This window comes from Macrobrachium nipponense, chromosome 36, assembly GCF_015104395.2.
Source record: "Macrobrachium nipponense isolate FS-2020 chromosome 36, ASM1510439v2, whole genome shotgun sequence".
Taxonomy (NCBI): Eukaryota; Metazoa; Arthropoda; class Malacostraca; order Decapoda; family Palaemonidae; genus Macrobrachium; species Macrobrachium nipponense.
In genome coordinates this window covers 59323490-59351000 of record NC_087220.1, presented here as the reverse complement: position 1 = coordinate 59351000, position 27511 = coordinate 59323490, and the positions used below count along the sequence as shown (strand labels likewise).

General features: G+C 37.6%; 1 protein-coding gene across 1 annotated transcript in view; it reads left to right on the top strand.

Moving 5' to 3' along the window:
- LOC135203464 (multiple PDZ domain protein-like) overlaps positions 1-27511 on the top strand; it is a 658890-nt gene that overhangs the window by 588515 nt on the left and 42864 nt on the right. The window contains 3 exon segments of the mRNA XM_064233189.1: positions 7165-7221; positions 24803-24904; positions 27020-27188. Coding sequence (XP_064089259.1) covers positions 7165-7221; positions 24803-24904; positions 27020-27188 — 328 coding nt within the window.

Here is a 27511-nt window from a genome sequence, read left to right as displayed (position 1 = left end):
TTTACTCCTCAGTTCCAGAGTTCCAGAGATCCTTTATGTCTCATTTCCAGGCGTCCTTATACCTGTTCCAGAGGTCCTCTATGCCTCAGGTCAACGAAGCCAAATGAACGAGAGGTTTGGGTACCCTAAAAACGCTCTCTAAGATCTTCCCCTTGGGATCGAACCTAGGGTTGACACACACACACACACACACACACCTGGATAATCCTAATGGGAATTTCGTTTTTCTCTCGGAACGAGGAAAAATTCCTTTCATTACCTGGACGATGGGATCAATTTAATGGAGACGAGGGAACTTAATTAAACCTCTTATTTCCCTTCCTGTATGTTTTCCTTTTTTTTTTTTTTTTTTTTGTTTTTTTTTTTTTTTTTTTTTATTCGCGAGTTTTTTTTTTTTTTTTTTTGGTGTTTTTGGTAATGGGGGGGACCCAAGGTCCTTCTATGGAGTTTTGAGTGCATTGAGGTGTGAGTGTTTGTGTGTCTCAAGGTTATTAAATGCTGGACGGTATATGATTGTTTTTTATAACTGTCATTTATAATAATTATATTATTATTATTATATTATTATATTATTATTATGTGGGGGTATGGTCCCCTTATGGGGATGTGCATGCGTCTTTTTTGGTAGGTGAATGTAGTGTTTGTGTGTGTGTATGTGTGTTTGTGTCACTCAGGAAGTTAAATTTTTTTACCGTCTGTTATTATTATTATTATTATTATTATTATTATTATTATTACAACACCAATTAGCTATTAGTAAAGACTAGTCTAATTATTATTAATGCATAACCTCTCTCTCTCTCTCTCTCTCTCTCTCTCTCTCTCTCTCTCTCTCTATCTCTCTTCTTTTACGGGCCGGAGGGGGGAGGGGGGGAGAGGAATGGTGCCTCATAAATTTGATTGGTTCCAATCGTTTATTATGGGAAACCTAAGAGAGAGAGAGAGAAAATCGAAGAACAAGAAGCAATTGAAGACAAGAAAGAAATGATCTTGAGTCCTCATTCTCTCTCTTTCTCTCTCTCTCTCTCTCTCTCTCGGTTTGAAGAACCGATTGATTTCCAATATTATTGAGTGTGTACACGTAGGTCATTGTCCCTTCCCCTCTTACCTCTTTTTTCCCCTCCCCTTTTTTTTTCTCTCTCTCTCTCTACATCGTCATTCTTCCCATCTTCTTTATTTATGTCCTTTCCTCCCCCCTTCCTTCTTCTGTACCTCTTCCTATCCACATCCCACTTGTAACTCTCTCTCTCTCTCTCTCTCTCTCTCTCTCTCTCTCTTCTCTCTCTCTCTCTCGTCAGAAGTTAGTAAATATTAAAGTGTTTTTTTGGTCAATACAACAAAGTCTTGTAAATAAACATTTCCAAATAAGGGTCTCATATAACAAATTTTTTTTTAAATATAAAAACTAATATTTAAATATTTGCAGTTGTTTATAACAAATATCTAAAATCTTACAGTTTTATACAAAAAAGTATTTTGTAATAATAAAAAGAAATATTTAAAGACAGTATTATAAAAAAATTAAACATAAATATCTAAAATTTTTAGTATTATAAAAAAATTAAACATGAATATCTAAAATTTTTATAGTTTTATGCAAAAAAAAATCTTTTCGCATAATAAAAAAAATTAAAGACAGTGCTACACACACAAAAAATTTAAACAAACATATAAAGACAGTTTTATACAATAAATACTTTTGCAATAGAAAAAAAAGAAGTATTTAAAGAATTGCAGTATTATACAAAATACAAATTCTTATAACCAATAAACATTTAAATACAGTTTTACACAATAAATTCAGTGCTACAAATAAAGACGCATTTCCCACACACAAAAACTCTGATTTTGTAATAAACCCGTATTTTGTGGTGTCATCGTAATGCCAATCCCCCCCTTCCAACTAACCAGAAGAATGCCCCCCACCCCCGGGGGAGGGTTAAGGGTAAGGGTCTTACGTTATTTGGCCCGCCCTAACTTTGTCGGAAAAAAAGGTGTAATAGATTTTATGTCACCCTTTGGGGTGCAGTGCCAAAATCTTGACCCTCCCCCCTTTCCCCCTCCCATTTATTGCTTTTTGGTATCGATGGATTTTCACCCCCCCTTCTCTCTCTCTCTCTCTCTCTCTCTCTCTCTCTCTCTCTCTCTCTCTCTGTGCTTCATTTGAATACCAAAGTTTCACTGATCCTTTCCTGCGTATAAGTGTATGAGTTTTATCACCTACTCTCTCTCTCTCTCTCAGGTTGATCGATAGGAAGTTAATATTTCACCTTCTCTCTCAATCCAATTTTATCTTTCTTGTCGCTGTTGTCGTAATGTTGGTAATTCCTCCGTCCTTTGCATATTGCATGACCCAGCTCCCTACGTCTTGACCTTGAAAAGGACTGAGAGAGAGAGAGAGAGAGACAGAGAGAGAAAGAGAGCCCTTAAATATGCAGTAATCATTAATGAATTCTGATGGAGTTGCTGAAAGAAAATGGTGACGAGACCTTAAGAAATAAATAAGAAAGAGAGAGAGAGAGAGAGAGAGGACAACAACAACAACAACACCCGATTGCGTTGCTATGGTCACCTATATCTAAGGAAACGGGATTGATTTAATACAGGGTATATTATTACAGGGTATATTATACAGGGCATTTTATACAAGGTATATTTACCTGTAAATCTTGCAACAGCCTTTTGGGGTACGGTGTAAGCGGCTTTATGAGGCTTCGAGGGCTAAAAGAACGGTAGTAAAGTTTAAAGGAAAGAACTAAAAGAACGACAAAAATGGGTTATAATATATATAAATAAGGCCACCTGTCCTTTGGCCAATGTCGGCGACCATTTGACGCAATATCATTTCCCGCACTTCAAAAGAAATTCGTCGGTCGAAGGAAGCCCCTATTGGGTCCTTGTGCTCTCTCCTCCTGCTTTCTACTTCTCCTTTTCTCTGCTGCTTTATCCAACTGCTTTTGCTGCTGGGCTCTGCTTTCTTCTGCTGCTTTCTCTGGCTTTCCGCCTTTACCTATTGCTTTCTTCTTTCTTCTCCCACTTTCTCTTGCTCTCTGCTTTTCCCTATTGCTTTCCCCTGTTTTTGTTTCTGCTTTTATGCTTTCTTCTCCCACTCTCTCATAGTCTCTGCTTTTACCTATTACTCTCTCCTGCTTTTGCTGCTGCTTTCTGCTTATGTTGCGCTTTTCTTTCTATTTCTACTGCTGCCGGCTTTCTTCTGCTTGCTACTATTTTTTACTGCTGGACTCTGCTTTTGCTGCTTTCTGCTGCTTTCTCCAGCTGCTTTGCTGTATCACAGCCAAAGCTCACTACTACAGCTTCACATGTGCCTTTGTTCGTAATCTCTCTCTCTCTCTCTCTCTCTCTCTCTCTCTCTCTCTCTCTCTCTCAATTGAATGTATAAATACTTTTATATATATATAATATATATATATATATATATATATATATATATATATATATATATACTTATACTTATAAACATCTAACCATATTATTACTATAATGATAAACAAATTCATTCCAGAATTGACACATTTAGAAAATAATAAAAAGTGTTTCATTCCTGTTTCGTTCACTGAAATTCCTTTCGAGAACTGTGGGAATCAACCCTATAAAAATCCTTAAAAATAAAAAACCAGAGAGAACATTTGATAAACAAAAACAAAAGAAATAAGTGTTGCTTCTCGTGTTGATAATTAATCACTGAAGCAACACAAGTTACGCTCCTCCACTCTTACGTTACGTGATGATGTGTTTTCCAGTTCATTTGCTGGCGTGCGTCCCGTCCCGTTCCGCCAATCAGCGCTCCGCTTAGTCACAATAAGGAAAAACAAACGAAACGACCAAAGCGCACGCGCCTGGGAAGCAAGCGCAGAGGCATCCCATAAGGAGGGGAACTCACCACCTGTACCATTGTTGTTTTCTGCGCGCCAAAACCAGTTATTTTTTTTTTTTTTTTATATCTTTGCGCGCGAAAAACCACCTTGAGAATAATGGCGATCACAAAGCCCCTGGGAAAACGTACCCGTCTCAGACTGGTTTAGGACCTGTCCTGCCCGGGTCTTGTCTAGTCTTTCTCTGCCTTCCCACCGCAAAAGCGACAGGAGGAAGAAGAGGAGGAGGTGGTAGAAGAAGAGGAAGCAGAAGAAGAAGAAGGAGGAGGAGCAACCGGAGAAACAAACGACGTTCATTTGTTTTGGGTGTCTGGTCTTGTGGGAGCTGGAGGCGGTGCTCTGTGGGCAGAGGAGCGAATCATGCACATATGGACGTCATATGGTACCCCTCTCTCCGCTGCTCCACCAGATTGGTGAGTCTTCTGGAAGGTCACGGTGGGTTCTGGAAGGTCACAATGAGTTCCGAAAGTTCACAATAGGTTCTAAAAGGTCACAGTGTGTTCTGAAAGGTACAATGGACTCTAAAAGGTCACAGTGAGCTGTGAAATATCACATTGGGTTTTGGAAGGTCACAATGGGTTCTAAAAAGGTCACAGTGTGTTCTAAAAGGTCATGGTGGGTTCTGAAAGGTCCCAGTTGGTTCTGGAAGGTCACAATGGTTCTGAAAGGTCACAATTGGGTCTGAAAGGTCACGGTAGACTCTAAAAGGTCAAAATTGGTTCTAAAAGGTCCCAATGAGTTCTGAAATATCCCAGTGGGTTCTGAAAGGTCACTGTGGATTTTTGAAGGTCACAGTGGGTTCTTGAAGGGCACAGTGGGTTCTGGAAGGTCATAGTTGGTTCTGGAAGGTCACAGTTGGTTCTGGAAAGGTCACAATGAGTTCTGAAAATTGACAAGGGTTTTAATCATTCGGGAGGTGTTGGTGTCTATATTTGCCTCTTGTCTGTCTCTCTGTTTGTCTGTCTATCTATCTGACTAATGGCTGTCAGCCATAAAAGAGCTTATATTGTTAATTTATTTTTTATTTATGGGCTGATTTTCTTTTTATTTGTTTCCAGTTTAGAAAGATTTTATACCTGTCAAGATTTTAATATATTGTGAAAAAGTTGGTAAGGAAATTTACCTTTTTAATTTTCAAGAGAGAGAGAGAGGGCCCACCTGTTTAAGAGTTTTTTAAACCTGTCAAGATTTGCAGTTTGTGAAGAAGATGTTAATGAAATGTATAAGTTTCCAGTTTAAAGGAGAGAGAGAGAGAGAGCACTGTTTACACAACTCATATATATATATATATGATATTAAAATTTAAGAAACGGAAACCACAAGAAGGCTAAAGAAAACAGCAAAAACAAATCAAAAGATATGAGAGAATTTGACTCCACTTTCTTTCGACCCATATATATGTATTATATATATATATATATATATTATAGATATATATATATATAGGTATATATATATATATATATACAGACACATATACATATGAGTTAAAGGAACGAAAACTACTGGAAAAGTAAACAAAAAAATAATAAATTGAAAAGAGCGACACCACTTTCACTTCGACCCAGAACAAGGAAGGAGAGAGAGAGAGAATAAAAGGACTTTCATGTAGAGCAGCCAAGGATCCCTGAAGACAGAGTTGGACAACAGGCATTTTCTGCCTAGTCAAGGATGCTTGTCAAGAGGACGGCCTGCTTGCTTGTCGGCCTGTGCCCTGTAGTGAGCGAGAGAGCGTATTCTCTCTCTCTCTCTTCTCTCTCTCTCTCTCTCTCTCTCTCTCTCTCTCTCTTCTTGCCTTTCCTAGCTCTCAAGTGTAGATAAAGAAGAGAAACAAGAGACGACACAAGTTACAAAGAGATGTCACGAATAAGAGGCCCGTACTCTCTCTCTCTCTCTCTCTCTCTCTCTCTCTCTCTCTCTCTCACCAAAAGTGGATTTTAATGGCATAAGTAGCGAATAATGAGCTTTTCGAATTGGCTCTTTTGCTTTTTCTGGAACCGTTTTCCAGCGAGAGAAAGACGAGGCTGGAAGCTTCCAGCGCCTTTCCAGGCGATCTTCTCCAAGATGATCCCTTTGTGGTTCCAGGGATGAAGATCTGGGCCCTGGAAATGCTTTTCTTTTCTCGGGGTTATAATGAGCTGTATGATGACTCACGAGAGAGGGTTTTTGTGCTGTCAGAATGGGTTTTTAATTCCTCCTGGGGCATTGAGAGTGGTTTTTTCCTTCTAGGGCATTGTGAATGGTTTTTTTCTTCATTGGTCATTGAGAATGTTTTTTTTTATTCCTCGTGGCGGCATTGAGTATGGTTTTTATCCTTCTTTGGTCATTGAGCATGGTTTTTATTCCTGGTGGGGCATTGAGTATGGTTTTTTGTACCTCCTGGGGCATTCAGTATGGTTTTTAATTCTTATTGTGCCACTAAAAATGGATTTAATTGTATTTCTGAGTTGCCAACCCTAAAAAAAACCAGCTTTGTATCAGAAAATATGCATTTTAATCATTCATCATTATATATAATTTTAAGTTTCAGGAAATACTTGATCGATAAGAAAATATATAAAGTTGGCTTTTAATATTGAACACAAGTGTAAATGTATCTTTCTACAAAGTATTTTATTTTCCCGTGGTATCAAAAATGTCCGTCCCTCAGAATATTTTAAATTGGGGTCAAGATGTTCCTTTTGCACTGAGGTCATGTCAGGTCAGTTGGTAAAAGGAAGGTGTAGGTGAAATGTCAGTCAATGTTGAACTCTCTCTCTCTCTCTCTCTCTCTCTCTCTCTCTCTCTCTCTCTCTCTCTCTCTCTCTCTCCACTTTGTATTGTCTTGCATTATATAAAACTGCATCAGGTGGTACAGTATTCTATGACGTCATCTCCCTTCTATGACGTCACCATACGGTTGTGCCTTCCGATAGACCAAACGGGATGTGTTCAAGTATTGTTCTGGTATTGTTCAGTCGTCTCTGGTTGCCTGCTGAGAGGACAGGGGGGCGGGGCTAGGGGGAGAGGAGCCCCTGTGAGAATCTCGCCTGTAGAACTTGTTGAACTAGTATTACAAGATTATTATTAATTATTATATTATTATTATTATTATTATTATTATTATTATTATTATTATTATTATTATTTCTCAATGTTACTAATAACGGTTATTAACAAGAATATTTATGATATTATGATAATGATATTAATAAATAATAATAATAATAATATTGCTAGCATACAATAATTCACAAAATTAATAACCCTTTTCCTTTCTCTCCTATTTCAGAGCCCAGAGGAGAAATATGCTCGCTTCAAGGGACTTACGAACGTCATTATGAAAAAGGTAAGCTCAAATAGACGAAACTTGCTCGTATATTTTTCAGTTTAATGTCAAGTGTCTTCACCTGTCATATACGTATATGTATTGTCATTATCATATCATTCTCTGCTTCAAAATCACTCTATCGTTTTCATTTTATATCTTAAATATACACAAGTATATTCAGCAAGTATATTTGAAGGTGTAATATCAGTTATTCTTCTTTTATTTCTATGATATTTTATCATCATATGTTTCTCTCCTTCTAAACCTCTTTATCTTTTTATTTTATTTCTTAAATATACACATATATACGTTACTTATAAGTATATTTGTTAATTTAAAATATAGCGTCTCTCATGTCATATGTATACTTATAATTTTCATGCATTCCTCTCCTTCTAAATCTCTTTAATTGTTTTTTTTTTTATTTCTTAAATATACACAAATATACGTAACATATAAGTTTATTTGTTAAGGAAATATCAGTGTCTCTCATGTCATATATATTTCTTATCTTTATCATGTATTATTCTTCTTCTAAACATCTTTATCTGTTTTATAATTCGTTTCTTACATATACACAATTATACGTTACTTATAAGTATATTTTTAAGGTATTATCAGTGTCTCTCGTGTCATATATATTTCTTATCTTTATCATGTATTATTCTTCTTCTAAACATCTTTATCTGTTTTATAATTCATTTCTTACATATACACAATTATACGTTACTTATAAGTATGTTTTTAAGGTATTATCAGTGTCTCTCGTGTCATATGTATTTCTTATCATTATCATGCATTTCTCTTCTAAACCTCTTTATCTGTATTTTATATCTTCTTTTCTTATTTCATAACTTTCCTTTCACATCATTTTCGTATCGCTTTTGTTATCTATATTACTTCTATTTATCTAAATATATTCAGATACGTTACTTCGACTGTACGTAGGGTTTTAATCTTAAATTTACATTGGTGTTTCTTTTTCAAAGATTTGTATAAGTATATTATATATGTACATATGCATATACACACGTGCAGTTGTAATCATTTGCAGATACATGTATACATATTTCAAATTCACAAAAATATCCATCCATACATACATATACATATATAAAAATGTAATAATTTACACATACATATTTCAAATCCACAAAAATATTTATACATACATGCATAAACATATATAAAATTGTAACAATTTACACATACACATATTCCAAATCCACAAAAAGAGTTATACAAAATGCATAGACTTTGTCTGTCATAGCATTTTTGACAAAAATCAAGGGGTAATGAGGCAATACCTCTTATTTATATTATTATTATTTTTATTATTAATATTATGACTCAGCGCCCGATACCTAACATGACCACCTGTCCTTGGGCTTATTTTGTTAAAATCTATCTGCTTTACAGCCGGGAGACGCCCGAAGGCGTCCAAATTTGACGTTATTATCTCATATTAGGCACCATTCCAACTTCGCCAATTTCTGATACAGACGTGCTGAAATTTTTTTTATTAATGTTCTTTATTAAAGCCGAGCGTATTTTTAATGTTTATGGATACTTTTAGAGAAGGGAGAGAGAATGTGCGTGGTGCAGTCTCTCTCTCTCTCTCTCTCTCTCTCTCTCTCTCTCTCTCTCTCTCTCTCTCTCTCTCTATTTACAACCGCTGGCCACGACACAGATTGCGTCTGGGAGACACTGGAAAAATAATAAAATAGTAATGAGGGGGTGTCTTGGGGGACATCGAGTGCGTCGTTAAAGGGTGGAAAGGACCCGCCTGCTCTCTCTCTCTCTCTCTCTCTCTCTCTCTCTCTCTCTCTCTCCTAAACAGGAGGAAAGCTTCTCTTGTACATTTTATCACATTCCTGTTGTCAGCCAGAATGACAACACGTTCTTATTGACAGAGAGAGAGAGAGAGAGAGAGAGAGAGAGAGAGAGAGAGAGAGATAAACACCCCAATTCATCCACCTCATCCCCCCTACCCCCCTCCCCACATCAGTGTTTGTGTTTACATCCATTTTACCGGACTATCGAGCGCCTCCCGGCCGAGAGCGGGCCAATCCGATTAAAGCAAGTTTGACCCCCGACGTGTGGTGGCACTGCTAATTGGTAAATTAAATTGGGTGGGGGGAAGGAGGGAGGGGGGGGGGGTTAGAGCAGTCAGCCCTTGTGTCAGCAGAGTCATTAAGTTGTCGTTTTTGTATGTGGCGAGAGAGAGAGAGAGAGAGAGAGAGGAGAGAGAGAAGGTGAGTTTTGTGGGTGAATTGTGGTTCTGTAATGTTTTTGCCTTGTTTATATGTATATATGTATGTGCATGTGTTGTGTGTGTGTGAGATAGAGAGAGAAACAGATGCGAGTCTTGAAATTAATTGAATTGAAAGGGACGAGTGTGTGTGTGTGTGTCGTTATGGCTCTCTCTCTCTCTCTCTCTCTCTCTCTCTCTCTTCTCTCTCTCTCTCTCTTTCTAAAGGACACACACACATACACACATGATTTTTTAGCTACCATCAGTTACAAACACTCACACTTTGGAAAAACAAAACACCCTTTTATATACACGTATATATACATACATACACACAAACCACCCTGTGTGTGTGTGTACTATGTGTGTATAAAACCACACACGCGCACTCGCGCGCTCTTCGTCTCCAATTCACTCCCAGGAAAACTCGAAGGACGAGAAATGCAGAGATGCCACAGGGTATACAGTCAGCCTGACCCTGGAGAGAGAGAGAGAGAGAGAGAGAGAGAGAGAGAGAGAGAGAGAGAGAGAGAGAGAGAGAGAGAGAGGAGGGGAGTAGGAGGGGATAAGACCCCTATTATAAATTTTATACTTTGTCACACGGAAAATAGACGGGGTTGTCTGGTGGCGGAAACAGACGAATTATAAAAGGAGATGGATGGCGCAGGGGCACTTGGGGGGGTGAGGGGGATAAGAAGGAGGAAGGGGGAAGGGGGAGAAAGCTTAAGGGGTAAGGGGGAAGGGATGAAGAACAAAAGGGGAATGACTGTGGAAATTGAAAAATGGCAAAGGGAAAGAAAAAAATATTTTTGACAGGTGGGTCGTATTGTGTCCTCGTGAGAGGGGGATGAAGTGGCAGAGATTGTCCTTTAGAATGATTTCTGGGTTTTGCGAAGGATATAACCGAGATGTTTTGGTTTTTTTCGAGGATATAGCTAGAATCGAAATGTTTTAGGCTTTTGTGAAATATTAACCGAAATATTTCAGGCTTTTGTGACATATGTAACTGACGTTTAACCTAACTGTTTTGGGCTTTTCAAAGTATTTAACCGAGATGTTTCGGGTTTTGTGACTTATGTAACAGAGATGTTTTAGGGTTATATAAAGGAATAACTGAGACGTGTTAGGTTTTTGTCGAGGATATAGTAGCTGTAACTAAAATATTTTATGCTTTTGTAAAATATGTAACTGAAATGCTTTGGGTTTTTGTAAATGATATAACTATAACCGAGATGTTTTGGGTTTTGTGAAATATGTAGCAGAGATGTTTTAGGGTTATTTAAAGTAATAACCGAGATGTTTTGGGTTTTTCAAAGTATGTAACCGAGATGTTTTGAGTTTTTGTAAATTATTTAACTATAACAGAGAATGTTTTGGGTTGTAAAGTGTATAATATCTATATATAATATATATATATATATATATATATATATATATATATATATAATATACTCTATATATATATATATATTATATATATATATATAATATATTATATATGATACAACACTAACCTTTACCCTCAAGAAACCCACTCATCCTCCCTTATCTAATTACCAGCCAATCTTGGAGTCATTTCCCGTAATTACTGATAAAGCAGAGGTCCTTATGAAGACAAGTAAAGACTTATCAAGCAGTTTCGTGGCGAAGAAAAAAAAAATATCGGTTCCTGCCAATTTTGAGTTCTTTTTATAGAGTCTTAGATGTAATGGGACGAATAATTATGGTAATTTGGATGTTGTATAGTAATTTTTTGTATATCTATAAATCATTTATATATATCTCTATCAGGATTTTATATAGATAGTTTCAGATAAGGACGTAGTTGTCCAGATTGGTTTAGGAAAGAGAGAGGGAGAGAGAGAGTGGTATACTCCTGTACACATATAAAATATATAATATATATATATATATATATATATATATATATATATAATTATATATATATATATATTCTGTTCTATCTGAATTCATAATTTAAATTACAGTAAAATATTCTCACGCAATATTTCTCGTAACAGCGAATTGTAACTTATTAAAATGTTTTAAATTTTTACGACATTGCGTGATTCTCTCTCTCTCTTCTCCTCTCTCTCTCGCTCTCTATCTCTCTTCTCTCTCCCTCTCTCCTCTCTCTCTCTCTCTCCCCCCCCCCCTCCTCTCCCCCCCCTCCCCCCCCTCTCTCTCTGTTGTTTCCAAAGTTGTTTATATAAAATTAAAATAAACATTTATTCATCTTTTACCGACATACATAATTTTGTTTCTTTTTTAGTTATGTTAGAATGTGCTTTGATATTTCAATTACTCTTTAACCAAGAGTATTAGAGACGCAGTAACAACTCCTGATCGCCTACCTTAGTGCCCTTATTCGGTCAGTATGTGTAAACGACCCTAGCCTCTAGTGTTTACATTCGTCAGTGTTGCCAATATCCCCAACATTCTCCTCACGGTTCAGTAGTGCCATTATTGGCAAACGTTGGCTGAAATATTGACGTCTGTTGTTCATTAACACTAGAAACTGTATCAAGTTAATTTCACGGCAGTCGATTTATGCTACAGTCGATCAATGGTTATAATAACAGATTAATAGAGTATAGGGTTCTTTGCTGTGCGTGTCTGGCAACACTTGGCGTTACGCTCACGAACCCTGAAGAGTTGTTTGTGTTTCTCTCGTCGTTGGCAGCCTGATGGCGTCTGCCATTCTTGGAGGGCTTGTGGTGTAGAGGGGGAGATGGTGTAAACATTAGTTGCATGATGTTTTTTCTTCTTCCTTATCACAGTCTGTGCTGCGTACTTTGTACTTTGTGGATTATAGTTGCAAATTTAAGATTAGCTGTTAGGCTATACATATATGTGAGAGTGGATTATAGTTGCAAATTTAAGATTAGCTGTTAGGCTATACATATATGTGAGTGTGGATTATAGTTGCAAATTTAAGATTAGCTGTTAGGCTATACATATATGTGAGTGTGGATTATAGTTGCAAATTTAAGATTAGCTGTTAGGCTACGTATATGTGAGTGTGGATTTTAGTTGCAAATTCAAGATCAGCAGTTAGGCTACGTATGTGTAAGAGCGGATAGCAGTTTTGTAAGCATGTGATAATAGCCTACACACAGATGTATACATGAATACTGTATGCGCGGATGAAATTCATAAACGCAGTGTTGGTGAATCTGTAACCGGATTATTGAGGATTAGTTGCGCACCACTAATCCATTTGGGATTAACTGCATAGAGGGTTGGGTTTGTCGAGTAATACGCAATAACAATGGCAGTAATATTTACAGAAACCAGAGCCATTCTATAATGTCAATAACAACAACAGCAGCAGAAAAGAGGAAAAAATACATTTCATTCCTTCCCCTGTCATCTCAGGCCCTATATCTCCCCTCCCCCCAACCCTTCTTCATCCATCCCACCCCCATCCTTCCCCTTCCACTCACTCACTGAAGTTGTATCATAGCAAAATTCTGGTGCCTCTCCTCCCAGCATTGGCTCTGAATGGGCAGTAGATTTACCTCTTAACTTGCTTGATTCAGTTTCCGAAGGAGAGAGAGAGAGAGAGAGAGAGAGAGAGAGAGAGAGAGAGAGAGAGAGAGAGAGAGAGAGAGAGAGTGAAAGTTGAGTTTCTAGGAGGAAATGGCTTGGGGAAATAAACTCTGTATGGTGATTGCTCGATTTGTCACTTAACTTTTGAGTTAAGAAAGATCCCACTGGGCCAAAAACTTCCCTAATAACTTTCTTGCCACGTCTCTCTCTCTCTCTCTCTCTCTCTCTCTCTCTCTCTCTCTCTCTCTCATATCATTGGGGGCGACTTTGCCCAGCTTCCTGAACAACCAATGCTCCCCTGTCGTCCTAAGTATCGAATTATGAACCTGGTGACTTAGTCGCCTGTTGGTGGGTGCCAACCGAGATGGAAAATGGCAAAATAATGACCAAAATTTGGGAGGCATGACCCCCCTGCCCCCATCTCTCTAGAGCCACCATCTCAAGGCGCAAGTCTGTTTATTAACCCTTTAACAGGGAAGTGACTGTCAATATTCACTTAGTAGATGACCACAGAAATTGTCTTGAGCAGTGGTTCCCAACGTGGGGTGTAGTACGCCCCCCCCCCCCCTCAGGGGACAAAAATGACCTTTTAGACTTCCTCCACGTGAATATATATAAGAATTATTCATCACCACAGGGGGCATGAGGATTTTACAGGTTATTAAGTGGGGCAAGGCCTCCAGAAAAAAAAAGTGTTGAACCACTGGTATAGAGCAGGAATGTGGGCTGAATGTGGGTTGGGTGTGGGTATATGATTGACCAATCGCGCTTGTATCCGGTCCCCACCGTCTCTGGTAAGCCAGGCGACCATGGCCTATGAAAACATTCGGTCATCGCTGCGTCGCGTCCCAATTTTCCGCCCGCTTGTCACTTAGCGCCCCCCCCCCCCCCCCCCCCCCCCCCCCCCCCCCCCCCCCCCACCCCACAACCCCCCGCCACTGTTTTGCATACTTCTTGCCAAGGACGTAATTGAAAAGGGGCTAATCTGACTCTCCCAGGTCCGTCCTCTCTCTCTCTCTCTCTCTCTCTCTCTCTCTCTCTCTCTTCTCTCTCCTTGCTGTCTGATATCCATACCCATCAATCATCAGATTCCCTATAGCTATCTGTCTTCTAGCTGTGTCTTATCCTGAGGGAGGCGTTTGGGATCATTTGTTTTTTTTATTTTTTATTTTCTATTTTAATTTTTTTTCTTGTAGATGGAAAGGGATGTTTATTTCCTCCCGATATTGAGCTGTGGCTGTCGTCAATAAGATTTATTGCCTCCTCTCTCTCTCTCTCTCTCTCTCTCTCTCTCTCTCTCTCTCTCTCTCTCTCTCTTTGCAGAAGCTTACACATGCATTCATAAAAACAGAAACGCATGTACATGTATGTGTGTATATGCACTCACTGTGTTGTGTGTGTGAGAGAGAGAGAGAGAGAGAGAGAGAGAGAGAGAGAGATAAAAGAAATGGGACCCACCAGCCAACAGCTGTACCTCGTCATGTATATATATATATTTTTTGGGGGGGTGATTTCTTTGTGGTGATTGGTTCGAGAAATAAACAAGAAAAAGAAAAAAGAAAAGTTCTGGGCAAGATAAGAAGTTTCTTTGATTTGTAAAGAAGTCAGGTCGACCACCTTCTTGTCGCCTTATCTCTCTCTCTCTCTCTCTCTCTCTCTCTCTCTCTCTCTCTCTCTCTCTCTCTCTCTCTCTCTTCCATCCATCCATCGAACGAAAAATATAGAGTCCCTCTTATTTTTTTTTCCGGGCGGAAGGCGAAAATGATAATGGCCCTCTTTGAAAAATGGCGAAGGCACCACAAATCCCTCCAGCTATCTTTAATAGGTCTTTAAGGAGGAGGTTGGAGGGGAAGTTGGGGTGGGGGTGGGGGAAGGAGGGGGAGAAGAGTGAAGGGTTAGAGTACGGGAAGGGGTCAACCCCTGAATTTCGGGGAGGGATGGAGGGAAGAGGTGGTGAGTGAATGATAGTAGAATGATCAGAGGCTTTGAATAAGCTTTTTTGAAAGGTAGAGAGAGAGACGAGAGATAGAGAGGGAGAGAGGAGACGAGAGAGAGAGAGAGTGAGAGAGAGGGGGGGGGGGGGGTGGGGGGGGGGGGGGGGGGGTGGTTTGGAGGATTTGACCTCTGTGTTCGGTGTTTGTATTTTACAACCCAAAGATAGAGAGATAAATGCAGTTTTTTACAATAACCAGCAACCTGAAAGTGTATTGATAACAAGTAAGATATAGCCTTTCATATATATTATCATATAATAAATATTATATATATATATATCTATATATATATATTATATATATTATATAATATATAATAATTATATATATATATACCCTGAGAACTTTCAATAAATACATCCTTCGGAATCCACGACATCTAGAAGCCCACGACATCTAGAAAGCCCATACAATGTAAACAGTTATTTAAGCGATTTATGTTTAGTCTAGCTTGTAAGATTTATTTCATTACTGTGAGCTTTTGGTGTTAGAAGCCATTATTTTATGTAACTGTATTTGTTGTCAATATGTAAATAGTAGTCTGTCTCTCTCACTTGGCTTAAAATCCCTTTTCAGCTGTTGTATTTTCTAAAACCACTTGCTGTGTTAATACACGAATGTATATATTGCTGTATATTCCCCCTTTGCTATTGTTTTTGTTGTTGCTTTTGCTTAGAAAATTAATGATTTATAGCCTATTGATCCACAGTCTGTAGGTATTTAAGTATCTTGTCATTTATATCCTGCTCATCTTTGCTTGATTACATGTGACTTGTCAAATCCTGCCGTGATTGCCGCCTGCTGCAGCAGCGGCAACAGCAGCAGTACCAGCAGCCAGCTGATCTTCAATTTTTTTTTTTTTATCTTGTTTCCTCTCGGCTCAAACCCTCTGTTTTTGTCAGGATGCTGGCCCCCTCTCTTCTCCTTATCTCTCTCCTACCACCCAGCCTCCTCAGTCTGGCCTTCCTGAAGAGCTTGTCCCGCACCAGGTACTTAAAAAGCAATCCCTACTTTTTAAAGTTTTAAGTCTGTTTGATCCTTTGCCATGCTACTTAGAAAGTAGGTCCGATATGGACTCTTCACGTAAGCATACACACGCGCTCTGTCGTGTGTTCATTTTCCATGAAGTAGATATTGTTTTGTTTAGTCTACATTTGCATATTTCATCCTCTCTGCTATTTGAGCTTCCTTCATTCCAGTCGTTTGCTGTAGCTATATTCTCGAATCCTCGCTGTAGACGTAGCCGTTAGAGTCATGCTGCGTAGCTTACTTAATATTTAATTAGTCTCTCTAGTGTCATCACCGCATACAGTTATTGTCTAAGTGTTCTCTGGGCATCTTTTGTGGATAATACCTAGGTTACATGTTCCTGAAAAACTCAGGCTACTAGTTCCCAAAAACCATAGTTTTCGGGAACAGTGGCAAAACATCTCAGCCCTTGAAAGTCCAGGGCTCCTACACTGGAAAATACATTCGCCCATTGCAATTTCAGAAGTAGGAGAGGATAAAAATGTCTCAGGTGTTGTAGGAATTCCTCTTATTTCAAAGATCTAAGGATCTTAAAGTCTAATTTCAAGGGTCTTTGGAGTATACAACATGGCAACACTGATCCTAAGAAGAAGGACTACCAACCCTTCCGTGTTAAACAACCTTAGCTTATTGTTTTGTTTTGTAATTATATCTCATTTTACCTAAACTTTTGGTCAGTTAATTCGTCTTCGTAAATCATATAATGTGAAAAGTTTAAATCAAAGCCTCTTTACGAGTTTAAATATAATTGAAGCTGAATAATACATGACATTGCTTTAGTTTGCATGCATGTGCAGTATAGCCAGAAAGAAGAAAGATCTTTTAAATAAGTTTTCTCAATATTTTTATGGTGTATCTTTGCACGCTGTAGTAACCATTTAATATAATTAATACCAGTATATTCAGATTCGTCTGAGCATGCGCAGAAAAACGCACGTAAATGCATGTGGATAAGAATATGCATTACTAAATCACTTATTATTGTTATTATTATTATTATTATTATTATTATTATTATTATTATTGTAACTTTCGTTTGATTAGGAATAAGTGTTTTTATAATAAATAAAAAACTGTTAAATATCACTCCACACTCCATCATGTATCTGACAGAAATCACAGACTCTTTCCTCGAGATTTGAAATACCAGAGTCTTAGTGGTTTTGCGACCTTTACACACACACACACACAAAGGTCTAAGAAGACAGCAAATAAACAAAAAGTCGACCTCTGTGCCCAAGACACAATCTCCGTGGTCTTGTTTTCCAAAGACTGTCCAAACAATTGAAGGTTTGTCAATTTCTCCCGCGGGATAAGACTCGAGATATTTCAACTCGGGGTAATGTTTCACTTTAACCCCATATCTCATTGTTCTGGTTTACTAAGTAATGTTTCTCGGTGCGTAAGGTATTTATAAAGTTGTTTCTTTTATGTAAATATATATATATATATATATATATATATATATATATATATATATATACATACATATATATATATATATATATATTTATATATGTGTGTGTCTGTCTGTCTGTCTGTGTGTAAACGAAATCCTTAATTTTATAAATATGAGAAACCTGCAGCAGAGAGAGAGAGAGAGAGAGAGAGAGAGAGAGAGAGAATTATTATTATTACAATGCACACCTAGTCAAAAAATTTTAATTCACAAAGAGTCGGCCCCCCACCCCCACCCCACCCCACACACACACACACACACACACACACACACACAGCACGGGAGAGAAAAAAATTCGCGAGTAAACTGGCAGTGGGGAAAACAGCTAAGAAAATGGAAACTGGTCCAAGAATTCTCCGTGAGATTGGCAAGAAGAGACCAGAGCCCTTAATATCCTGTCGTGGATCTTAGGTTACTGAGTTGAATTTAACTTTAACTTGACATATATTAACAAAAACAATGTTTTTGTTCATTTTAAGACTTCAATGGCGAGTACTCCCTATGTTGTAATCTACATTGGCGAAATGAAGGGAATAAGCAAAAAGAGAAAGAGAATTATTTTCTCCTCTCTCTCTCTCTCTCTCTCTCTCTCTCTCTCTCTCTCTCTCTCTCTCACACACACACACACACACACACACACACCTACGAGTCAATATTCTGAAATGTTTTCAGCATTTTGATTTATTTTCATATAGGTAGTTTAAACAGTATCAGCAGCCTCTCTCTCTCTATCTCTCTCAGTTCCTGGAGAGTGATAATATTCTTTATCAACTTTTCCCAATAAGATTATGAACTTTTGAACTTTTGCAGTCAGGGGACCTCTCATATACTTGTTGGGACAGTGTTGCCAACATCGTCGAATTAAAAATTAAAAAAGGAGTGTCCCAGGGTGGGCATCTTTGTGTGGGGGGGCGATGGGGGGATGGTATTTGTGCCAAACAAAGAAAATGGTAAAGGACAGCTAATGTTTTTTCTAAGGGTGTCTTGCTTCAAATTTCCTGTACCATACAAAGAAAACGGTACGTGCGCTATACGCGTAACTTACTGAAGTACTGCTTTAAGAAGACTACTGATTTACCTGCTCGAGATTCACGCTAAATCTCTTATACCCTAGAAAGAAAATGGTACTTGTACCTAACTCGTAACTTACTGAAGTAAGTACCGTTTGAACAGGACAGCTAATGTACCTTCTTAAGATTCCCACCAAATTTCCTGTAAGCAACAAAGAAAATAGTACTTGTACCATACACGTACCTTACTGAAGTACCGTTTTTAAGAAGACTACTAATGTACCTTTTTAAAATTCCCACCAAAGCCCCAGTACCATACAAAGAAAATGGCACTGGTACCATACGCGTACCTCACCAAGGGAGCATTTTTAAAAGAACGACTAATGTTCTTTTAAGATTCCCGCCAAAGCCCCTGCAACATACAAAGAAAATGGTACAAGTACCATACGCGTACCTTACCGAGGGACCGTTTTCAAAAGAGCAACTAATGTGCCTTCTGAAGTTTCCCACCAAATCTTCTTTTCCAGGAAGACCAAACCAACTTCTCCTAAAAAGAAGGTAACAAGTTTCCTTCTTTCTAGAAAACATGAAAAATTTAAATGAGATTTATTTTCGAGTGTTTTCCGAATTCCTTTTCCTATATGCCTATCCATATTTCGAGCCAAATTCATATTTTATCATCCGTGACAGACGGGTGAGTATTGGAACACCTCTCTTCTCTCTGCATCTCGGGTATATTTAAGCTCTTTAACGATATCCATTTGTAAAAAGAATTATAGGTGAGTATTGGAACGAGCCTGTTCTCTCTGCACACCAGGTATAGTTAAGCTCTTTTAACAATATTCGTCAAAAAATTAGAGGTGAGTATTGGAACACCTTTCCCTTCTGCATCTCGGGTATGTTTGCTCTCTAACTATATCCAATTGTCAAAAGATTTATAGGTGAGTATTGGAACACCTTTCCTCTCTTTGCATCTCCGGTATATATAAGCTCTTTAACAATATTTATTCGTCCTAAAATAGATGTATGACCTACAGCAACAAATGTAGGAGGGTATTGTATTGGGCACCCATTAGAGAACCCTCAACGAAATGGCTGTTATAGTGGTGGGCAAGCCATTGAAAGCAGGTTAGTGTGATGGGGTCCCCATCCAGCCAAAGCCTTTAAGAAAATGATAGAATTTTCTGAAAACTAGTAATGATAACCCTATTGAGAAACTACCTATAGAATAGGTCATTTCAGGAATCCAGGCAGGAATTGTGGTGGGAATAGCAATGGTTCCTAATTGGCAAATCACTACGGGTAAATGTATTGATACTTGCGTATTGAATATTTTTGGGTTTTGCGAGCTTGCGCGCGTGTATGCGTGGCTTTGTTTTCCCCTGAAATGGGTGGTCTTAGGAGTTTCTCTCTCTCTCTCTCTCTCTCTCTTTCTCTCTATTATAATGTGTACTGTGTTACTTAAAACCATGACAAATCAAGTAATTTCCCTATGTAAATATATGTAATTGAAATATTAAATTATTATTGTAATGTCTGAATGCTGTTTCCTTTTCGAAATATATATTTTTTGACAGCCGGAAAATATGGAAGAAAGTCACAGTACTTTTTTCCTCAGCGACTTAAAAAAAAAACACACAAAACTAAGAAATCTGGAGTTTTTCGGCCGGGAAATAAAGGAAGAAAGAAATCCCTTTTTTTTTTTTTTTTTTTTTTTTTTTTTTTTTTTTTTTTTTTTTTTTTTTTTTTGAGCGACGGAAAAATATTCGGAAATTCAGTTTTTTTCGGCTGGGAAAAAATTGAAACGATCAGGGCTTTTTTTTGGAAAGCCAAAAAAATAAATAGGTAATCTGCAGTTGTTTTTTCCCGGTCGTAAATCGGGCAGGAAAAATATATATACAAAAATATTATTATCAATATTCAAGTCGTAAATTTTTTTCATAGGCGATAAACAAATAAATAAATTCATTTTAGCCTTGTGTAAACACGGCATATGTTGGATTCGATAAATTCATAAATATTGGCAAATGATATTTTATCGTGAAATATTACATTTTATCTGGGTGGGTGGGGGGTAGGGGCATTTATCCCTGGGGGGTGTGGGGCGGGGAATATGATATTTATTAATGTTGGGGGGGAGCATTTATCCCGGGGGTGGGGGGATATGATATATACTAATGTGGGTGGGGCGGGGGGCGGGGGACATTTATCCAAGGGGGGGTGGAATATGATATTTCGACATATGCTAATTTTTATTAGCCGAAACGGCTATCATACACTTACTCAAAAATATATATATAACATTTTGTGTTCCCATATTTTGCAATTTGGACTTAAATTTAATTATTTAATATCTAATTTTATTTAAAACATTGATTATTATTATTATTTTACTTAAAACATTGATTATTATTATTATTTTATTTAAAACATTGATTATTATTATTATTATTATTATTATTATTATTATTATTATTATTATTATTATTATTATTATTATTATGAAAAAGAAACCCATAAAATCACTTTGTAACTTGTTTACTTCTAAGTATTTACATTTAATTTTACTCCACACTCGAGTACTTTCAGGCCCTATCTGTGGCCCATTTTCAAGAGATGTTTGGAATGTCAGGCTGGGTCAAGGCCCAGCAGTCTTCTGGAACTTCTTCTCGTTGAGCTGTCATTTATGTGATGGCTGTTCTGGTTTCCTTGAGAGTTGCCAATCCCCTCTTGTCGCTCTGATATCCTGAGCTGATGGTCAATGGGATTAATCCTTGTGGTAAGGGAGTGGTCACCAAAAGTCTGTTGGGCAGAAAACCTAATCTCCAGGTTAGCAGGTTACAATCTTAGCTTCTTTTAATATCAAAGCTCGGCTTATGGGATCTTCTGAGGTAAAACCTTTGTTTCCTTCAATTACTTTAATCTCTCTGATAAGTGCACCTTTTACAGAGCAAATGTAGAGAGTACGTGGAATAAAGAAAACAAGAAAATAGTTGCCCTCCCTTTTATGCCTAAAATGAAACAAATCACTTCAAAAATGAAAGAAAGTAAATATAAAATTGTATATACCTTTGATAACACCGTAATAAACAAAGTATGTAAAAATAAATTGGAAGAAGACAGTAATACAGATGATGTAGCGGGGGCATACATAATCAATTGCAACAATTGTGGAGACAGATATGTGGGGGACTCAGGTAGGGGAATAAGGACTGGAATTCAAGAGCATAGAAGGGCAGTACAGCTTAACTCTCAGGGGAGTGCTAAAGCTAGGCATTGTTGGGAAAATGACCATAGGATGGATTTCAAAAACAGTAGGCTTATATACAAAAGCAACAAAATTAGTCACAGGAGGGTAGTAGAAGGTGCACTTATCAGAGAGATTAAAGTAATTGAAGGAAACAAAGGTTTTACCTCAGAAGATCCCATAAGCCGAGCTTTGATATTAAAAGAAGCTAAGATTGTACCCTGCTGACCTGGAGATTAGGTTTTCTGCCCAACAGACTTTTGGTGACCACTCCCTTACCACAAGAGTTAGTCCCATTGACCATCAGCTCAGGATATCAGAGCGACAAGAGGGGATTGGCAACTCTCAAGGAAACCAGAACAGCCATCACATAAATGACAGCTCAACGAGAAGAAGTTCCAGAAGACTGCTGGGCCTTGACCCAGCCTGACATCCCAAATATCTCTTGAAAATGGGCCACAGATAGGGCCTGAAAGTACTCGAGTGTGGAGTAAAATTAAATGAAAATACTTAGAAGTAAACAAGTTACAAAGTGATTTTGTGGGTTTCTTTTTCAATCTTCAGAAGAAAACTGAAAGAGGTTTTTGTTTGTTTCATTATTATTATTATTATTATTATTATTATTATTATTATTATTATTATTATTATTAGATACCGCCAAACATCGTACAGCATGAATACGTTCTGTCAGTTTTAAATGGTTTCGGACACTTGTCACCTTTCAAAATAAATTCAGAGGGATTTTTATAAACCTTTTATCTTCCTTTAATGCCCTGGGGAATGAAAGGAAGGGGGATAAAAGCCAGGGAATAAAGGAAAGAAAGAAAAAACACGATTCAAAGTGTTTTATTGACAAGGACAATATTAGAGTCAATTATGACAAAAGCGATTTTGGCATCCTTTGATCAGTGTGCTAGTTGGTTAAAAATAAACTCTCTCTCTCTCTCTCTCTCTCTCTCTCTCTCTCTCTCTCTCTCTCTCTCTCTCTCTCAACAATTGATTTACGATTGAAAAGGTATTGCTGTAAACATAAAGGTATTCACTCTCAAGGTTGGATGCTCTCTCTCTCTCTCTCTCAAAACAATTGCATGCAGATAAAAGACATTACAGTATTATGGTACATGTAAACGCATTTTATATCGAGATTGGACAGGCGCCCCTCTCTCTCTCTCTCTCTCTCTCTCTCTCTCTCTCTCTCTCCCCCAAACTTCCAAAGCGCGAGACAAGGAAGTTCAAACTTCTGCACGGTGTAACTTTCCTCCACTGCATGAATACTTGTATTTTTACTTTTCTGTGCAGGCGCAAGACAAGAGTTTGGTATGAAAGTCTTCGTCAATTATTATACACCGTCATTAATTTGTTTTCAGCGCCCTCTTTATTCTTATTTCTTCTCAGAAATCAGTTTTACCGCCTTATTTATTAGTTTCCACTTTTGCTTATAAGTTCTGTTTATTTTCGCTCTATTCCCTGCTATAATCTTTACATAATCAAGAGTTTCAGTCCTTCCTGTAGGATAAGGAAATCAATACAAGCGCTGCGTCATTCTTTTGATATTAAAATTGTTTACATTCGTTCATATCGGAAAGAAAGCTTTATTTTTATATTTTTTAGAGCCTTTCTTGATTCCGTTTACTATTTATAAAAGTCTTTTGCCGTTCCTGTAGTATCAGAGCTCTCTCTCTCTCTCTCTCTCTCTCTCTCTCTCTCTCTCTCTCTCTCTCTCTCTCTCTCTCTCTCATCATTATGATTCAGACTCCGCGTGAGGGAGTCGACATATTTGCTTGGTTATTTTTTTCCGAACTCCGGTGCGTCATTATGATATATTTTTACACCCTTGCCGCTTTTGATGAGAAGAGAGAGAAGAGGGAGTAGAGAGGCGAGAGAGAGAGAGAGAGAGAGAGAGAGAGAGAGAGAGAGAGACGTATTCAGATGGTCGACGCTTCCCGCCAGTGGACACATTTGCGCTGGTATGTGCACAACTGTGTCCCCCTGAATAGATATGCATATGGGTGGGCCCATTAGCACTTGATGCTCCTCTCTCTCTCTCTCTCTCTCTCTCTCTCTCTCTCTCTCTCTCTCTCTCTCTCTCTCTCTGAGGAGAATATTCTCATTGATTTGGACAGGAAAGCTAAATAGTATTGGAAGGACCACAAAAAATAGATATATATACGTATATAATATATATATATATATATATATATATATATATATATATATATATATATATATATATATAAAGGTTTTTGCCTTCGTGGCAAAAACCTTTATTTATACATAGTATTACGTTTTATATACTTCGTGATCAAGTTATTCTATATATATATATATATATATATATATATATTATATATATATATTATATATATAATATATATTATAATATATATTATTATATATATATAATATATATATAATATATATAATGAGAACCATTACAGAAGTTTCGTCACATGTCGTGTACATAATCAACAGGTGTCGGTTGACACCTTAAGCTATATTGCGGGTCCTTTTTAAAAAAGCTGAACACCTGTGCAGGTGTCAAAAGGAGTTTTTTTTTAACATGGTTAAATACGTCTCTCTCTCTCTCTCTCTCTCTCTCTCTCTTCTTTTATGTAATTAAATATGCATTTGTTAGTTCATGTCTGTACATAATTTTCTTCTATATAGATATCTCTCTCTCTCTCTCTCTCTCTCTCTCTCTCTCTCTCTCTCTCTCTCTCTCTCTCTCACTCTCTCTCTCTCTCTCTACTTCAATTTTATGTAATTAAATATGCATTTGTTAATTCGTGTCTATACATAATTTTCTTGTATATATAGATCTCTCTCTCTCTCTCTCTCTCTCTCTCTCTCTCTCTCTCTCTCTCTCTCTCAAGCAACTTTTGTATGTGCGTGTATTAGCTTTAGTGTGTGTGTGTGTGAGAGAGAGAGAGAGAGAGAGAGAGAGTGGAAAACGAATTATATAAGCGTAGGTAACCACCACACATAACTAAACCACTTAATTCCTCTTCAGTTTTGTGAGCCTGCCCAACTGACCTTGAACTCCCTTCTTTCTAGGGTCAAGCTGGACTGGGCATCATGATCATCGAGGGTAAACACGCCGAATACGGCCAGGGCATCTTCATATCCGACCTGCAGGAGGGATCCGTGGCTGCAACGGTGAGTAAATGATATTTAGATACTGTCCTCTCTTACCTGTAGTACCTATAGGTCTACCTGTAAGTTGGTGGTCGTTACCTGTACTACATGTTTGTACACCTATCTTTTTTCTAGAGTTTAGCGTTTATCAAATAGAATGGGACGAGCTGAGTTACCTATACATACCAATTCATCTTTCACTGGTCTCAGGATCAGTTTAGTTTCACTTGTAATCCTAAAGTTTTTTTCGGTAAATCAACTACTACTTATAAAAGTACGGGCATGTGTACCAACGTCTTGTAAGTGTCACATTATGAAATCCAAAAATTAAAATATGTCCTTTAAACACTTGCAGCTTAGAAGATATAATAGTTTTACTTATAATTCGAAGTTGTTTTTTCATCCATTAACTACTTACAAAAGTACTTTTATATGTAGCAACGTCTTGCGAGTGTCAGATTATTATGTATTAAGTAATAAATGATAAGTTCTGCAAAACACTGATTGCATAGAAGATATGATAGCTTTGCTTCAAATTCTAAGGTTATTTAGGTAGACTAAATCATTCTAAGTTGTTATTTTACATAGATTCGCCTCTTAAAAAAAGTACAGGATGTATTTTTATGTGTAGCTGCATCTTTCAATGATCAAATTATTAAGATAATAAATGAAAATACATTCTCAAACAATTACCATGGTGTGCCACCTGTGGTAGGCAATACAGTATATATTAACATCTAGCTACAGTGTTGTAATGTTAGTGCCAGCCATGAAATGTGAAGAGTGAATTATAGACCATGAATTGATCAGTATTTATATATATATACAATACAAATTTCTGAAAGCGTACAAGTTAAATGTGCAGAATCATATAAACTGATGATAAACCCCATCAATGTTCAAACTGTATTGTGTTTAGAATTGAGCATGAAATTGTTGGCCTTCGAACAGTGCAAAATGGAATGCAAAAATATCCGTTCTGAATTAATCCGTTCTGAAGCGGCCTTCGTAACCTGATTTTTTCATATCTAGAACTACGTTTTACATGTAAATTGCCTAATTCGTTCCAAGCCCTACAAAAACACCACATTAAATTTTATAATAAAGCTAAATTGACCAATAAACAATGAAATACAACAATTTGGACCATTCAATACTTAACCTAACCATTACTGTACCTGTAAATAAAGTGTATTAGTGTACAGGGTACAAGAAATAGTGTGTGTACATGTACGTACGTATGTAGTAAAATGTGGACCTTACCTTTCAAGTGAGGTGATGTCCGAAAGTGGCAACAGAGGGGGTGGACAAACAGTAGAAAACATGAACACTTAACTTTACGAAACACATTAACAAATGGCAGGAAACATTAACACTAAACTTTACGAAACACATTAACAAATGGCAGAAAACAATACTTCTTGATTATCTCCACCTTAGTCCCCATAGAAAACATCCTCTTCTTTCCGTGAACTTCAGCAACATTCTTGGGACCCATGGATAATAATGTAAGTCATTAAGTTCACACACAACACGATAAAGTAACTTACAGTACAACGAAAGCGAAATCACTAACACGAATTTATGTTAACAAATGAAATATATGTGAACAAACGAATTCCAGAGATGTTTACAATAATGCTGCTGCAAAAATGGTCACGGAACGCCTTTACATAGAGGCATGATGGGACAGATGCTGACCAATAGGAGAGCAGGATCTTACGGCGGTGACTAGCATCAGGAACCAATGGGAGAGCGGGAGGATGGTGGCGAGTCTACTCAGTTGGCGGCGCACCACGGCGCACCAGTTTTAAAATTGTTCTCGGCGGCCCGAACGAATCTCGGACTTTACCCTTTCGCAACCTGAATTATTTTCGTATACAGAAGCAAAAAAATCTTTGTCTCTGCTTTCGTAACCTGAATTTTTCATACGTAGGGACTTTCGTATGTAGAGGTTCCACTGTAGTTAATGACCTTTGTCATTTATCAAAAAGCCTTAGGCTATAGTAAAGGTACTCCATCCTTAATAGGCCTTGTCAGGAAGTCAAACCCCAAAAGCAGCTATTAAGTTAATATCCTACATAGTATAAGATTTCCTTACGTTAATCCTTCTATAAACCTCATCCTCTCTTGCAGGCTGGACTCTTAGTGGGAGACATGATCTTGTGCGTGAACAAAGAGGAGATGGTTGGGGTGGACTACGACCAAGCCACCAACATCCTCAAGAAGACCGAGGGCGTGATCAACATGTGGGTGGCCAACGCAGCGAGAGCCGACGGAGGGAAAGGTGGCAAAAAGAAGCCAGGTCAGTCTGGGGGTTGAGTTAGCGGCCTTGTTTTGGTTTAATCCACGTTATTATCTTCCATCTGAACTTGACAAACTCTTCTGCATATCTGTCTTAGAAGAAAGATCTTACTCAGTATAATAGATCCTTCTGTCTGTCCATCTTTGCTTGAAGAAAAATCTTACTCATTATGATAAACGTCTATCTATCTGTCATTGCTGAATAAAAAAAAAAAATATCGGACTCATTAACTTTTAAGAAATCATGATTATACTACAGTACTTTTAACCTCTCTGAAATATGTATTGTGGATTATTCAGTCTTGTTAAACCTTTATAGATCAA